At 41.2% G+C, this 15,908-nt stretch overlaps 1 protein-coding gene across 3 annotated transcripts; it reads right to left on the bottom strand.

Annotated features, from left to right (window-relative positions):
- Nucleotides 1-3,842: 3,842 nt before the first annotated feature.
- cdkn1a (cyclin-dependent kinase inhibitor 1A) lies at nucleotides 3,843-10,070 on the bottom strand. 3 transcript variants are annotated; one of them, XM_023992035.3, is made up of 3 exons: nucleotides 9,965-10,070; nucleotides 5,712-6,154; nucleotides 3,843-5,571 (listed from the first exon to the last, which is right to left on the bottom strand). In XM_023992035.3, the coding sequence occupies exons 1-3, from the start codon at nucleotides 10,033-10,035 to the stop codon at nucleotides 5,516-5,518; spliced, it is 570 nt and encodes a 189-aa protein (XP_023847803.1). In that variant the 5' UTR covers nucleotides 10,036-10,070; the 3' UTR covers nucleotides 3,843-5,515. The 3 variants fall into 3 exon arrangements, with proteins under 3 accessions (XP_023847803.1, XP_023847820.1, XP_023847812.1); XM_023992052.3 differs by lacking the exon at nucleotides 9,965-10,070 and adding an exon at nucleotides 8,799-9,107; XM_023992044.3 differs by lacking the exon at nucleotides 9,965-10,070 and adding an exon at nucleotides 6,752-8,765.
- Between the last annotated feature and the right edge of the window lie 5,838 nt (nucleotides 10,071-15,908).

Here is a 15,908-nt window from a genome sequence, read left to right as displayed (position 1 = left end):
CTCAATCTTTACACACATACACACACACACATCTGCATTGTTTATGTGTGTGTGTAACAAAACAATATTCATCTTCAAACAATATGGTAGCGGGCTATAGTGCATAAACATAAATCCTAACACTTATTATAAAAATATTTAATTGTTTTCCTCCCTCATTAATCTACACACAATACCCTATAATAACGAAGCAAAAACATGTTTCTTTTTAAAGCAAATGTATTAAAATTAAAAAAACGGAAATATCACATTTAGATAAATATTCAGACTCTTTACTCAGTAGGTGTTGAAGCACCTTTTGTCAGCGATTACAGCCTTGAGTCTTCTTGGGTATGACACTACAAGCTTGGCACACCTGTATTTGGGGAGTTTCTCCCATTCTTCTCTGCAGATCCTAACAAGCTCTGTCAGGTTGGAAGGGGAGCGTCGCTGCACAGCATTTTCAGGTCCCTCCAGAGATGTTAGATCAGGTTCAAGTCCGGGCTCTGGCTGGGCCACTCAAGGACATTCAGAGACTTGTCCCAAAGCCACTCCTGCGTTGTCTTGGCTGTGTGCTTAGGGTCATTGTCCTGTTGGAACGTTCGCCAGGCTGAGGTCCTGAGCAGGTTTTAATCAAGGATCTCTCTGTACTTTGCTCCGTTCATCTATTCCTTGATCCTGACTAGTCTCCCAGTCCCTGCCACTGAAAAACCTCCCCACAGCATGATGCTGCCACCACCAGGTTTCCTCCAGATGTGACGCTTAAGATGTGACGCCAAAGAGTTCGATCTTGGTTTCATCAGACCAGAGAATCTTGTTTCTCATGGTCTGAGAGTTCTTTAGGTGCCTTTTGGTAAACTCCAAGCGGGCTGTCATGTGCCTTTTATTGAGGAGTGGCTTCCGTCTGGCCGCTCCACCACAAAGGCCAGATTGGTTGAGTGCTGAAGAGATGGTTCTCCTTCTAGAAGGTTCTCCACAGAGGGACTCTGGAGCTCTGTCACAGTGACCATCAGATTCTTGGTCACCTCCCTGACCAAGGCCCTTCTCCCCCGATTGCTCAGTTTGGCCAGGCAGCCAGCTCTTGGAAGAGTCTTGGTGGTTCCACACTTCCATTTAAGAATGACGGAGGCCACTGTGTTCTTGGGGACCTTCAATGCTGCAGAAATGTTTTGGTACCCTTGCCCAGATCTGTGCCTCGACACAATCCTGTCTCTGAGCTTTATAGACAATTCCTTCGATCTCATGGCCTGGTTTGTGCTCTGACATGCACTGTCAACTGTGGGATCTTATATAGACAAGTGTGTGCCTTTCCAAATCYTGTCCAATCAATTGAATATACCACAGGTTGGAGTCCACCTGATAGGTATCAGTCTGGTGTTTTCTGTAATGACCTTAGTGATCACTGTTTTACAGCCTGTGTTCGTAATGGCTGCTCAGTCAAACGACCTGTCCTGATTTGTTATAGATGCTTGCTAAAAAACTTTAATGAGCAATATTTTCAGTGATATTGTTAACAAACACGCCACCATAAAGGAAATGAGAATTAAAAACAGATTTAGCCCCTGGATCGACCGTGATCTTGCAGAGTTACTCCACCTCAAGAATTGCATTTGGCGAAAGGCTTGGCACACACATACTCAGGCTGACTGGCTCTCATTCAGGCAAATGAGAAATAAGTGCACCCAGGCTTTCCGGAAGGCCAAAGTTAGTTACTTTATGGAGCAGTTCTCTCTCTCTGTGGTGCTAACCCCAAGAAGTTCTGGAAAACGGTTAAAGACCTGGAGAATAAACCCTCCTCCTCACAGCTGCCCATGTCCCTTAAAGTTGATGATGTGGTTGTTACTGACAAGAAGCACATGGATGAGCTTTTTAATCACCACTTCATTAAGTCAGGATTCCTATTTGACTCAGCCATGCCTCCTTGCCCGTCCAACATTTCCTCATCTCCCACCCCCTTCTTATTCTAATAATCGCCAAGCCTATCTCTGACCTTTTTAACCTGTCTCTCCTGTCTGGGGAGGTTCCCATTGCTTGGAAGGCAGCCACGGTTCGTCCTTTATTTAAAGTGGAGATCAAGCTGATCCTAACTGTTATAGGCCTATTTCTATTTTGCCCTGTTTATCAAAAGTGTTGGAAAAACTTGTCAATAATCAACTGACTAGCTTTCTTGATGTCTATAGTATTGTCTCTGGTATGCAATCTGGTTTCCGCTCAGGTTATGGATGTGTCACTGCAACCTTAAAGTTCCTCAATGATGTCACCATTGCCCTTGATTCTAAGCAATGTTGTGCTGCTATTTTTATTGACTTGGCCAAAGCTTTTGATACGGTAGACCATTCCATTCTTGTGGGCCGGCTAAGGAGTATTGGTGTCTCTAAGGGGTCTTTGGCCTAGTTTGCTAACTATCTCTCTCAAAGAGTGCAGTGTTTAAAGTCAGAACATATGCTGTCTCAGCCACTGCCTGTCACCAACGGTGTACCCCAAGGCTTGATCCTAGGCCCCACGCTCTTCACAATTTACATCAACAACATAGCTCAGGCAGTAGGAAGCTCTCTCATCCATTTATATGCAAATTATAGTCTTATACTCAGCTGTCCCGTCCCCAGATTTTGTGTTAAACGCTCTACAACAAAGCTTTCTCTACCCTTAACCTTGTTCTGAACACCTCCAAAACAAAGTTAATGTGGGTTGGTAAGAGGAATGCCCCTCTCCCCACAGGTGTGATTACTACCTCTGAGGGTTTAGAGCTTGAATAGTCACCTCATATAAGTACTTGAGAGTATGGCTAGACGGTACACTGCCCTTCTCTCGCTCCTCTTTCACCCCAGCTGCCAAACTAACCCTGATTCAGGTGACCATCCTACTACCCATGCTAGATTATGGAGACGTAATTTATAGATCGGCAGGTAAGGGTGCTCTCGAGCGGCTAGATGTCCTTTACCACTCGGCCATCAAATTTGCCACCAATGCTTCTTATAGGACACATCACTGCACTCTATACACTTGTGTAATCTCTGTATACCCGTCGCAAGACCCACTGGTTGACGCTTATTTATAAAACCCTCCTAGGCCTCACTCCCCCCTATCTGAGATACCTACTGCAGCCCTCATCCTCCACATACAACACCTGTTCCACCAGTCACATTCTGTTAAAGGTCCCCAAAGCACACASATCCCTGGGTAGCTCCTCTTTCCAGTTCGCTGCAGCTAGCGACTGGAACAAGCTGCAACAAACACTCAAAGTGGACAGTTTCATCTCAATCTCTTCATTCAAAGACTCAATCATGGACACTTAAATTACAGTTGTGGCTGCTTTGCATCATGTATTGTTGTCTCTACCTTCTTGCCCTTTGTGCTGTTATCTGTGCCCAATACTGTTTGTACCCTGTTTGGTGCTGCTACCATGTTGTTGTCATGTTGTGTTGCTACCATGCTGTGTTGTCATGTGTTGCTGCCATGCTTTTGTCTTAGGTCTCTCTTTATGTAGTATTGTGTTGTCTCTCGTCTTGATGTGTGTTTTGTCCTAGTCCCCGCAGGAGGCCTTTTGGTAGGCCGTCATTGTAAATAATAATTTGTTCTTAACTGACTTGCCTAGTTAAATAAAGGTTAAATAAAAAGTTGTAGAAACATCAAGGATGATCAATGGAAACAGGAAGCATCTGAGCTCAATTGCGAGTCTCATAGCAAACGGTCTGAATATTTATGTAAGGCAATTGTTTTTTTCCAAAAATTTCTAAAAACCTGTTTTCGCTTTGTCATTATGGGTAGTGTGTGTAGATTGATGAGGGAAAACGCTTTAAAAAAATATCTTTTAGAATAAGGCTGTAACATAACAAAATGTGGAAAAAGTCAAGGGGTCTGAATACTTTCCAATTGCACTGTATGTATTTATTGTCAATTAACCAATTACACATATCTACCTTGTTTTACAATAAATAAGAATGTCTTCGTTGTAGCTATGAAAACACTATGTAAGCCTGTGCACCAACATCTATAAAAACAGGTGAACTTTTGGGGTAATGTATGCTGATATTTGCATAGCAGTGCGTAAGGTGCAAAGCTATTATTAAGCAAAGCTATTAGTTAAGTTTGGAATGTTGCCATACAGTGATGTTGTCTAACCACCATTCAAATTACCCATAGCAGCAGGATCGGCCATCATAACAATAAATAACCGTTATGCACCAATAGCTTACAGTTTGAGGCAGATAAAAACTTAAAATAGAATAGAAAACAGAGGCTGTAGCTTAGTCAAAAATAGCTATGTTTCTGAGGACACAATTTCTCTCTATTTAGAATCAAATACCATACAGGCATTTGTACCTGCTGTTGGCTACATGAAAAAAACAATTGTGCAATACCGCAAGAAAACTTTAAATGTTTCACTGCTTAACAGTGTGATATTAACATCAAGATAAAGCTGATACTTATCAAAGGAAGCTTGAATGTCTGGCTTTGTGTTCAGATGGCCAGATGCTAAATAGACTTTCTAAAAAGTCTTGAAAAGCTTGAAAGAACATTGCGGAGGTCCCTATCAACAAATTCCCAAGAGTATTATAGCAAGAAGCCCTAGTTAGGTAGAAAGGGGGACATTGAGCAAAAGGTAGCCTAGTGTTTAGAGTGTTGGACTAGTAACCGGAAGGTTGCAAGATCGAATCCCCGAACTGACAAGGTAAAAATCTGTCATTCTGCTCCTGAACAAGGCAGTTAACCCACTGTTCCAAAGCCGTCATTGAAAATAAGAATTTGTTCTTAACAGACTTGCCTAGTTAAATAAAGGTGAAAAAAATTAAATAGGTGCCATTTCTATATAGGAGTTTGCATAATTTTATGCACGGCGGTACCCTTCAAGTAGATTCCTATGAGTACATGTTGAGATACATATTTAAATTGTGAGACACAGCATAATGAAAAAAACATCAATCCATACATTTTAACATTTTAACTGGAAAGACTATTGTGTTGTTGTGGTCATTTTTTCAAGAGTCCTCTCAATGTGACACTATATTACAGTAGATTAAAACTCAGCACCGTAAACAGTATGGTTTCATTATTTCAAGATATGATCAAAACAAGACGATTTATGCGTAGACCGAGGCATGGTTTCGATTGGTCTATTTCAGTGCTGTGGAACCTTAACTGTCCAGACTTTGATTTTCAAGTCTTCCTTACACTAAACGGTCATAAAGGTTTAGAGGATGTTCTTTCATGACTCACAAATGGTCATGGATGCACCATTAGAATGTCCCTCCCTTACCACAGGGAGAACACAAGCCCCCTTACTTGAAATCATTAGTACATCGGTTAACCTACATGGATATAAAAATAAAACAGTATGCATCGGTAACGGATGCAATAAAATAGGTTGTTTCATTTTTCACTGCGTTTGTTTAGAGGATTGGTTATGTATTTCTCCAGGTAAGTGTACTGTATGTACTCAGAGTCTGTTCAGCGTGTCGGTTCCCGAGAGAAGTAGTGCTTGCTGTGGTTTTGTCCAACTGTTGGCTCCCTGGCAGCTGTGACGGTGTCTCTGAAATCACCGGCCTGACTTAAGCGACGTACCCACCACTCTCTTCTTGGCTTGGTAGAAATCTGCAGACGCCAATAGATATTTTATTAGCATTGGACTCGGTGTTCAAAACTTAATTGAAGTAAACCAGCAGTTCAACCCTAACAACTTATAAACCCTCCCCCCAAAAAACATCCCCCTACATCCACACCAAACCTCCTACCTGTGAGGTTGGTCTGTTTCCTCTTCAGTTTGTTCTCGTCTTGCGGTTTCTCCAGGTTCTGGAGGTTGGCTCCGTTCTTCTCAGGGGTGCAAGGGATGTTTTCCTTGCCACGGTGCCATGGCCCCGCCCTGACCATCCCTGTGGATGCTGCCGGCCCTCCGATCTTCTGTGCCTCCCCCTGACCCAACAGGCAGGGCAGGTAGAGGAGAGGCACCATGGTGCCCGGAACCTCCTCCCACTGGAAGTCTCGCCCAGCCAGAGGCTTATCTGACAGGAAGTCGAAGCCCCAGCGGCGACAGGCGTCCTCCAGGTCTCTGCGCAGGGTGTCCTGATACTCCTGCTGCAGCTGCTCATGGTCAACTGGGCCAAACAGGTTCTGCCTGGCAGGACTTTTCTCCGGAGAGCTCAGGATGCACTTACAACTGGCCATGGTTGTTCTGGTTCTAGATTGCAGGGGACACAGGGAGAGGATAGCATGGTTAATTGACAGGGCATACAGAGCACAGCAAGAGGATAGTGGTCTGAGCCGCTGTCCAGGAAACAGTAACGTCATCAGTAAGATCATGTGAAAAGAAGTCATATCAAATGTAGATACCGGATGTACTTTGAGTATGTCACACTACTGAGTCCCCTTCTTGAGTGGGTCTTCTACAGAATAGCAAAACTATCTAAAAGCACTGAAGTGGTAAAAAAATAATAATCATGCAATGTTCTACTGCAACCAATCAGATACTTCTCTGAACATAGGTAAAGATGATAGCAAGAATATATGTAAGACCAAGACTGTTTCTCGCAGATTTAAACCTCAACTACTAAACTAACATAATGAAATGATCTTAATCACCCTATCCTATCACCCCAAAAAATGTGTAAATGGCATCCTATAATCTGATATTCCAATATAATTCAAAAACGAACTATCAAACCATAATCACTTAAACAATACTAAATGTAACAAGTTGTATAGCCTACCACAACCAATAAAGAACTTATCATTTATGCACAAGTAAACCTCTCTCAAAATCTTAATTGTACCTTACTTCATATGTGTAACGGAGGAACTGGACTGTGTATTGAGGACGCTGCAGTTGTATTTAACAGCCAGTCATCAGCCAGTGATTCATAAAGCCTTCCTACTTTCCTGATCTAGTACATGTCTGGGCAAAGCTCTATGGACATGTAGAGACAAGTCCTGAACATCAACCCTTATGACTGTAGTACAATAACTACTAGGCACCAGTGTTCATCCATAATTTAAGCAAAACATATTTCATGTAATTACATAACTAGTCTGAATGTACCACTACTATCAACTGACACGATTATCATGTTTCATAAATTAGGTGGTTTCACAATTTTCTATCTATTTCCCTGTCAGACAGTGGTTAAATAGGGGTTTAGGTGTGTTGAGTGTCACATCCCAGCCCTCATATTCTTGCTCTATGACCACTCTCATGGTAAAGAACCTTCCCTTGCAATAACAAAGTTTACCCTGGGGGAAGCAGAGGCTTCTATCATTCCCTTAGGAGATAATTATGCAAGCTGTATTTATGTAACTGTAAGCTAAATGTAGCAATTTTTGACACGGAACCCCTTTCTTTACCATTCATTGCCATGCAAGAAAAATCAGGTTTATGATCATTTTTAATCTAGAAGAAAAAGAAACGCACACCTATTTAGGCGAGGTGCTGGCTAGCGGAGTAGAACACTTGAAAATAAAGGAAAGCCGCACACTCTAGGAGCTCAGATGCAACAATTTAATCTCCAACGTTTCGACAGCAAAGCTGTCTTCATCAGGCTATGATAATTTTTACACATATAGAGTTGCAAATGTATTATTTCCTTGAAGTGCATGAGAAGTAGGAAGTGGGGGAAGATGGGATCCCGTTTACTAAATTGTAGGAGATATCCGGGATGGGGTCCTTTGAGACATGCAGGGCGAAATTTGCCAGAACAAACTGGAAGTAGATCTGGTGCAGTCAGTCAAGTTATTTACACAAAATTCCACTCAAAGCAAACTCAACCCCATCCCACAACATCCTCATGAGTTGGACTTTTCTGTTCTCATTTTGTATTTAAAAATCCTGGGAGAAAAAAATCATATCCCAAGGGGCTCAAAACTGCTGTGAATTGATCTACTCTAGCCTACTTCTTTCTCTGTCTCTCTTTCCCTGTCTGTCTACTGAGAGAGATCACCTGACAGGGTGGGCAGTCACACATAGGCAAGGCTGCAGAACAGACTGGCCTGAAGTCATTACATGAGACATGTCTGAGAATTTGAAGGCATGCCCCATGACTAAGACATCAGTGTAGTTAGAAGTTACATTACAAATCATATTTAAGGCCTCAGTTTGATTTTACATAACTACACTCTGAGGGAGACATTAAAATCCCTGTATTATCCATTATCACATTACTAGGTATTTCTGTTATAAGTATTCAAAATTACACTTTTCAAAATGTTAACTTATGTGAAGTGAACATATCAAACAGAGGGTTGAGTATGTGGGTCTAATCTTACAGTATATTCATGATACCATGTCTGATGTCATTCAAAACAATACAAACCGAGTTAACTAGCTACAGTAAACGAAAAGTCTACAAAAATAGGGTAAATATATTGAAACGTGACAGGAGAAACCCTTATTTCCTCTTTCCACCCAAAGAGCTCTCCGTTGACGTCACTGAAAGGGGCGGATTCAAGTAAGTGGCGGGAGAAATATAGCAGACGCACATGACTTCAGAACCTGCCCACTTACTACTACACCCCACGTGAATCTGAAAATCGTTTGAACCGGTAACTGAGGAAATCAATACACACGGTTTCCAGTGGACAGATGTTGTTGACCCAGTGAAAAATGACAAAAATGTATGACTAACAAGCAAATACATTGCATCATTGACAAAAACGTATCTTATCAAACCATAGCCACCAACAGCAAGGTTAACTGTGAGGATGATTTCAACTTGCCTTCGTTCAAGTTGTATGAAATAATACATTTCCATCGGTCTATAGCCTACAAATCGTCAGGCCTTTTCAATTTACATAAAAAATAGCATGCATAGATATTTTAAGATTTTACTTACATTGAAACTAGCCTAATGTAAAGGTCCCTTTTAAGGTTTATGCAGGTTACTCTTTGAAGATAAAATGAAAGAAACGACCTTAGCCAAAGTTAAGTAAACTTTTTCTTAGCATATCAATTTTCTCAAAACGAAATCCTTGTGACAACTAAATCAACTCAAACCCTCACTGAGGTTTGCTTCTCTTTGCTCGATACCTTTCTCAAAGTGTTCTAGTGATGCAGAAGTGGGGTTTTATAGTAGAGAATGATAGAGGCCTCTAGTGGGCAAAAGGCAATTTTAACATCGGCAGCACCTTCCCCCATGCTTCAGCCATTTTAAAGTAGTAAAAGGCTGCGGTTCAAACTTATAAAAAACACACCCTCGACCACTTTATTTATTTAATTTAACTAGGCAAGTCAGTTAAGAACAAATTCTTATTTACAATGACAGCCTACCAAAAGGCCTCCTGCGGGACGGGGCTGGGATTAAAAAATAAATAAATATAGGACAAGAGGAAACACAACACTACATAAAGAGAGACCTAAGACAACAACACAACATGACAATAACATGGTAGCGGCACAAAACATGGTACAAACATTATCGGGCACAGACAACAGCACACAGAGCAAGAAGGTAGAGACAACAATTAATCGCGCAAAGCAGCCATAACTGGCATTAAGTGTCCATGATTGAGTCTTTGAATGAAGAGATTGAGATTTAACTGTCCAGTTTTTATGCCCTTGGGGGAATCCCCGTCACCATCTTGGCGGYCGGTCCAAATGATTAGCCAAGCAAGGTACGTTTGCAACGTAGGCCCCTCGTCCCTCGTTTTTAGTCGAGCCTGAAACTCCCCATAATTCAATTCGCGACGATTGTACATCCGCTAAGAAAAGTCCGCCAAAAATGAACGTCAATGTCAATAGAGTCAACATACAAGTGTAAGTAAAAACGAATGTAAATAAGTTAGAAATCTGCTACCAATGCACGTGACGGCACAAACACGTCTCGTAAAAGTAATGTTTTTGTTTGGTTAGCTTTTGGAAATTGTATAAATAAAACATGTTCCAGCTAGGCAAGCTAACGTTATTTAGCTAGCTATCATACAGTAGGCGTATGTTAATAATGATATTTAATGTAAGTAGACATGCAATCATAATTGACTGTAGCGCATATAAATCACTCACAAGCTACCAGTGGCTGAAAACACAATCATCGCGTTGAACGAGTGACGAATTTCTGGGAATGGGCGGTCCATTTCAAAATCTGTCCTTCCGTTCTTGCCCTGCAGGTGTATACTCGTCAGACGRCATGATATGATAACAGAAGTGTCCACTTAATTTGATGTCAGAGGGGATAGGGTGTTTCTTTTTAAGTGTTTGGACTGTAACCAAAGTAGTCAAATGGGTGGGGATTCGTATGGGCCTCAATAACGCTGCCCATGTTGACATAGACGCTATAATGGCTGAGATATAAAAATGAGTCCTCTATCTATCCCAATCGTTTTTTTCAATTTTGGGGGGCATGATCAGTGTTGCCAACTATTTTTCAGTGAGAATCGCTTTTGGCCGCATGATTTGGCGCTCGAAGTCGCTAGATGACCCAAATGCTGATCACACCGCCCGCGTCGCGTTCGCGAGCATGCAAAAATACATTTAGAAATACATGTGGGTCATTCTATGAAAATGGTGGCTTTTTGAACAGCCAATTTTTACAAATAGTAATCCTTAAAAAAAAAAAAAATCTTAGTCAGATAATAGTTAGCCCCTTAACATTATAAATCAACATAAATTACAGCTTAACATATTTATATTTTTACTACATTACATAAAATGCTTGTGCTGCCTTTTTGTCACTGGTGTTACCTATATTTTAGAAGACAATTCAGTCTTTCTGGAATCTAATTCAGTCTTTCATTTTCATATATAATCAAAGACAGAAAATGTTAATGATAATATTAAGAAATTGTTTGGATTAGTAATAATTTACTTTAAACATGCATGTGTAAAGTTCGATTGTCTGACATTTTTCCATTTATACTATTGTTTTTTTTGTTGTAACATTAGAAATAGAGGTTGAGTCATCAAAATCGAATGATCATATCCTTAAAATGTTTGCTAATGAATGTAGCAACAGTTAGGTAGATACAAAAAAACATATTCAATTTAATTGGGCAACTGATGCCAGAACACCAATATGCCATACAGTATAATACCAATGACGCAATGTAACACCATTGACACAATGTGAAACCAATGACAAACATATGATTATTTCAAACAAATGTTATCAATTTATTTGTAATATTTTTAATTATAAAATTCTTTCAGATTTCATAAAATGGGTTGATTTAATGAACAATAGAATTAGGATTATTGGTCAAAGATTAAGACCAAAAGATGAAGCCTATTGACTAAAATGTATTTCATAACACAACATTGTATAAGGGCACAAGCGAGACCCAGATGCAGACACGGGAGTCAGATGTTTTGAGTCTTTGATATTTATTAAATCCAAAAGGGACCGGCAAAAGGTCAAAATCAGTTCATTTGGAAGACCCATTTGCGACCAAGCTTTAACTTTCTGACTGATGTCTTGAGATGTTGCTTCAATATATCCACATAATTTTCCTGCCTCATGATACCATCTATTTTGTGAAGTGCACCAGACCCTCCTGCAGCAAAGCACCCCCACAACATGATTCTGCCACCCCCGTGCTTCACGGTTGGGATGGTGTTCTTCGGCTTGCAAGCATCCCCTTTTTTCCTCCAAACATAATGATGGTCATTATGGCCAAACAGTTCTATTTTTGTTTCATCAGACCAGAGGATATTTCTCCAAAAAGTACGATCTTTGTCCTCATGTGCAGTTGCAAACCGTAGTCTGTCTTTTTTATGGCGATTTTGGAGCAGTGGCTTCTTCCTTGCTGAGCAGCCTTTCAGGTTATGTCGATATAGGACTCATTTTACTGTGGCTATAGATACTTTTGTACCTGATTCCTCCAGCATCTTCACAAGGTCCTTTGCTGTTGTTCTGGGATTGATTTGCACTTTTCGCACCAAATTACGTTCATTTCTAGGAGACAGAACGCGTCTCCTTCCTGAGCGGTATGACGGCTGCGTGGTCCCATGGTGTTTATACTTGCGTACTATTGTTTGTACAGATGAACGTGGTACCTTCGGGCGTTTGGAAATTGCTTCCAAGGATGAACCAGACTTGTGGAGGTCTACACTTTTTTTTCTGGGGTCTTGGCTGATTCCAACCTCACTCATGTTCTTGTGGCTGAATGGAAGCACATCCCCGCAGCAATGTTCCAAAATCTAGTGGAAAGCCTTCCCAAAAGAGTGGAGGCTGTTATAGCAGCAAAGGGGGGACCAACTCTATATTAATGCCCATGATTTTGGAATGAGATGTAAGACGAACAGGTGTCCACATACTTTTGGTCATGTGGTGTATGACATATTAAAGTAGACTGTCAAATCCTTTCAAATAAAATCTACATTGTTGAGTGAAGAATTGAAAAAAAAGTAGATTTTTGGTAAGCCCTGTTCCTTTCTTTGTCAATTACACATGCCGCGCTGTTCATCAGTCTCTTCATTCACAAGACATTTGATAATATTGTCACCCTACAGACTATTGTCGATTTAATCTTCTATTCCGGCTACATCTATTATATATACAGTGTACAGGAGGTTGGTGGCACCTTAATTGGGGAGGATGGGCTTGTCGTAGTGGCTGGAGCGGAATGGGTGAAATGGTATCAAATACATGGTTTACATGTGTTTGATTCCATTCGCTCCGTGTCAGCCCTTATTATGAGCCGTCCTCCTCTTAGCTGCCTCCATTGACAGAGAGGTCCATCATTTTTGGCACCCTTGATAAAGAGGAGCAAAAATGACTGTATAAAATAAATAATTAAAATACTGAGCTATATTGCATGCACATTTTTAAAAGTATTTTATACTAACACAATTGCTCAAAGAAGGAGATTTTGTGTAACAATTAATAAAAAAACTCAAAAAGATAGGGGACACAATTATTAGCACCTGTTTCAGTACTCCAGCACCCTCCCCCTTGTGAGGATAACAACACTGAGCCTTTTTCAAACCTGTTTTATGGGTTTGGAGATCATATGGGGAGGGATCTTAGACCATTCCTTCAATAAGAATATTTCCAGATCCTTGACATCCTTTGTTTATGGAATGCCCTCTTCAATTCAAACCACAGGTTTTCAATGGGGTTCAAATCCGGAAACTGAGATTGCCATTGCAAAATGTAGATTTTGTGGTTAATTAACCATTTATTTGTGGATTTTGATGTGTGCTTGGGGTTATTGTCTTGTAATACACTCCTGCTTTGTAATAATGGAGGGAATTCAACACAAGAACTTTGAATGTAACCACCAACTTTATTTATACAGTATATACCTCATGTCATTCGAAATGTCATGTCATTCAAAAACATAATGTTAACTTTCACTGCTATGCGGATGACACACAGCTGTACATTTTGATGAAACATGGTGAAGCCCCAAAATTGCCCTCGCTGGAAGCCTGTGTTTCAGACATAAGGAAGTGGATGGCTGCAAACGTTCTACTTTTAAACTCGGACTAAACAGAGATGCTTGTTCTATCTAGGTCCCAAGAAACAAAGAGATATTCTGTTGAATCTGACAATTAATCTTGATGGTTGTACAGTCGTCTCAAATAAAACTGTGAAGGACCTCGGCGTTACTCTGGACCCTGATCTCGCTTTTGACGAACATATCAAGACTGTTTCAAGGACAGCTTTTTTCCATCTACGTAACATTGCAAAAATCTGACATTTTCTGTCCAAAAATGATGCAGAAAAATTATTCCATGCTTTTGTCACTTCTAGGTTAGACTACTGCAATGCTCTACTTTCCGGCTACCCGGATAATGCTCTAAATAAACTTCAGTTAGTGCTAAATGCGACTGCTAAAATCCTGACTAGAACCAAAAAATTTGATTATATTACTCCAGTGCTAGCCTCCCTACACTGGCTTCCTGTTAAGGCAAGGGCTGATTTCAAGTTTTTACTGCTGACCTACAAAGCATTACATGGGCTTGCTCCTACCTATCTTTACGATTTGGTCCTGCCGTACATACCTACACGTACTACACGGTCACAAGACACAGGTCACTGACGTGGTCTTCCTGTCAGGGTTGGCACCCCCCCTTGGGTTGTGCCGTGGCGGAGATCTTTGTGGGCTATACTCGGCCTTGTCTCAGGATGGCAAGTTGGTGGTTGATGTCCATCTAGTGGTGTGGGGGCTGTGCTTTGGCAAAATGGGTGGGGTTATATCCTGCCTGTTTGGCCCTGTCCGGGGGTATCATCGGATGGGGCCACAGTGTCTCCTGACCCCTCCTGTCTCAGCCTCCAGTATTTATGCTGCAGTAGTTTGTGTCGGGGGGCTAGGGTCAGTCTGTTATATCTGGAGTATTTCTCCTGTCTTATCCGGTGTCTTGTGTGAATTTAAGTATGCTCTCTCTAATTCTTTTTTTCTCTCGCGCTTTCTCTTGGAGGACCTGAGCCCTAGGACTACCTGGCCTGATGACTCCTTGCTGTCCCCAGTCCACCCGGCCGTGCTGCTGCTCCAGTTTCAACTGTTCTGCCTGCGGCTATGGAACCCTGACCTGTTCACCGGATGTGCTACCTGTCCCAGACCTGCTGTTTTCAACTCTCTAGAGACAGCAGGAGCGGTAGAGATACTCTCAATGATCGGCTATGAAAAGCCAACTGACATTTATTTCTGAGGTGCTGACCTGTTGCACCCTCGACAACTACTGTGATCATTATTTGACCATGCTGGTCATTTATGAACATTTAAACATCTTGGCCATGTTCTGTTATAATCTTCACCCGGCACAGCCAGGACTGGCCACACCTCATAGCCTGGTTCCTCTAGGTTTCTTCTTAGGTTTTGGCCTTTCGAGGGAGTTTTTCCTAGCCACCGTGCTTCTACACCTGCATTGCTTACTGTTTGGGGTTTTAGGCTGGGTTTCTGTACAACACTTTGAGATATCAGCTGATGTAAGAAGGGCTATATAAATACATTTGATATATTATTTATATTCCAGACTCAGGTCCAGAAGCCAATTTCCTGCAGTTCTATCCATTTTGCTATGGGGTTTTGTACTGTGTATTTACAGTAAACTGTATTCGACATAGTTCATTCTAATATGCAGTATATGAATGGCGTATAGACAGTATGTGAATATACAAGGTGTGAATAGCAGTAGTTATATAGGATGAGCCATGACTAGAATGCAGTATACACTGTGTACAAAACATTAAGAACACCTTCCTACTACTGAGTTGCGCCCCCCCCCCCCTCCATAACAGCCTAAATCGGGAAATGGACTCTACAAGCTGTCTATAGTGTTCCACAGGGATGCTGGCCCATGTTGACACCAATGCTTCCCACAGTTGTCAAGTTGGTTGGATGTCCTTTGGGTGGTGTACCATTCTTATACACACAAGAAACTGTTGAGCGTGAAAAACCCTGCAGCGTCGCATTTCTTGACACACTCAAACCAGTGGGCCTAGCACCTAATACCATACCCTGTTCAAAGACCCTTAAATCTTGTCTTGCCCATTTACCCCCTAAACGACACATACACAATCCTTGTCTCAAGGCTTAAATTTTTTTTTTTTTTTTTTACCCATCTACACTGTTTGAAGTGGATTTTACAGGTGACATCAATAAGGGATCATTGCTTTCACCATTATTCACCTGGTCAGTATTTAATGGAAAGAGCACTGTACAATCAGTGTATGTGCAACTAGAGGCCATAAAGGTGAGCTGTTAAGAGCAGAAATGTATGCAATACAACAGCAACCCATTATGGTGCATTTCAGAATACCCCCAAAATGTGTGCTCAAATGTCTCATGTTTTCAGACCTCAAATTAAGGTTCACATAGCATATACAGTAAGCACTGCCTAATGTCATAATGACGCCCAGCATTTCCCATTGATTTGTGATTTAGTAGTCAGCGTTTTTCTTCTCTCTAGTTGCTTCAGGACGTCAACATGAGACCACCTTTGAGTTGTTTCCTATTTTAGAATGAATCATTTAATGAAAAAACTGCCACAAAAGAAATGTAAG

The sequence above is a fragment of the Salvelinus sp. IW2-2015 genome, linkage group LG1 (assembly GCF_002910315.2).
Source record: "Salvelinus sp. IW2-2015 linkage group LG1, ASM291031v2, whole genome shotgun sequence".
In the NCBI taxonomy this organism is placed as follows: domain Eukaryota; kingdom Metazoa; phylum Chordata; class Actinopteri; order Salmoniformes; family Salmonidae; genus Salvelinus; species Salvelinus sp. IW2-2015.
This window is presented reverse-complemented; position numbering and strand designations above follow the sequence as displayed.

Excerpts from the sequence above, each read along its gene's own strand:
- cdkn1a (XM_023992035.3), bottom strand. The coding sequence starts at position 10,035 with ATGGACCGCCCATTCCCAGAAATTCGTCACTCGTTCAACGCGATGATT. Across the intron at positions 6,155-9,964 it reads TTTTCAGCCACTGGTAGCTT|AACCAGAACAACCATGGCCA; the intron begins GTGAGTGATTTA and ends CCTGCAATCTAG. Across the intron at positions 5,572-5,711 it reads GAAACAGACCAACCTCACAG|ATTTCTACCAAGCCAAGAAG; the intron begins GTAGGAGGTTTG and ends TGGCGTCTGCAG.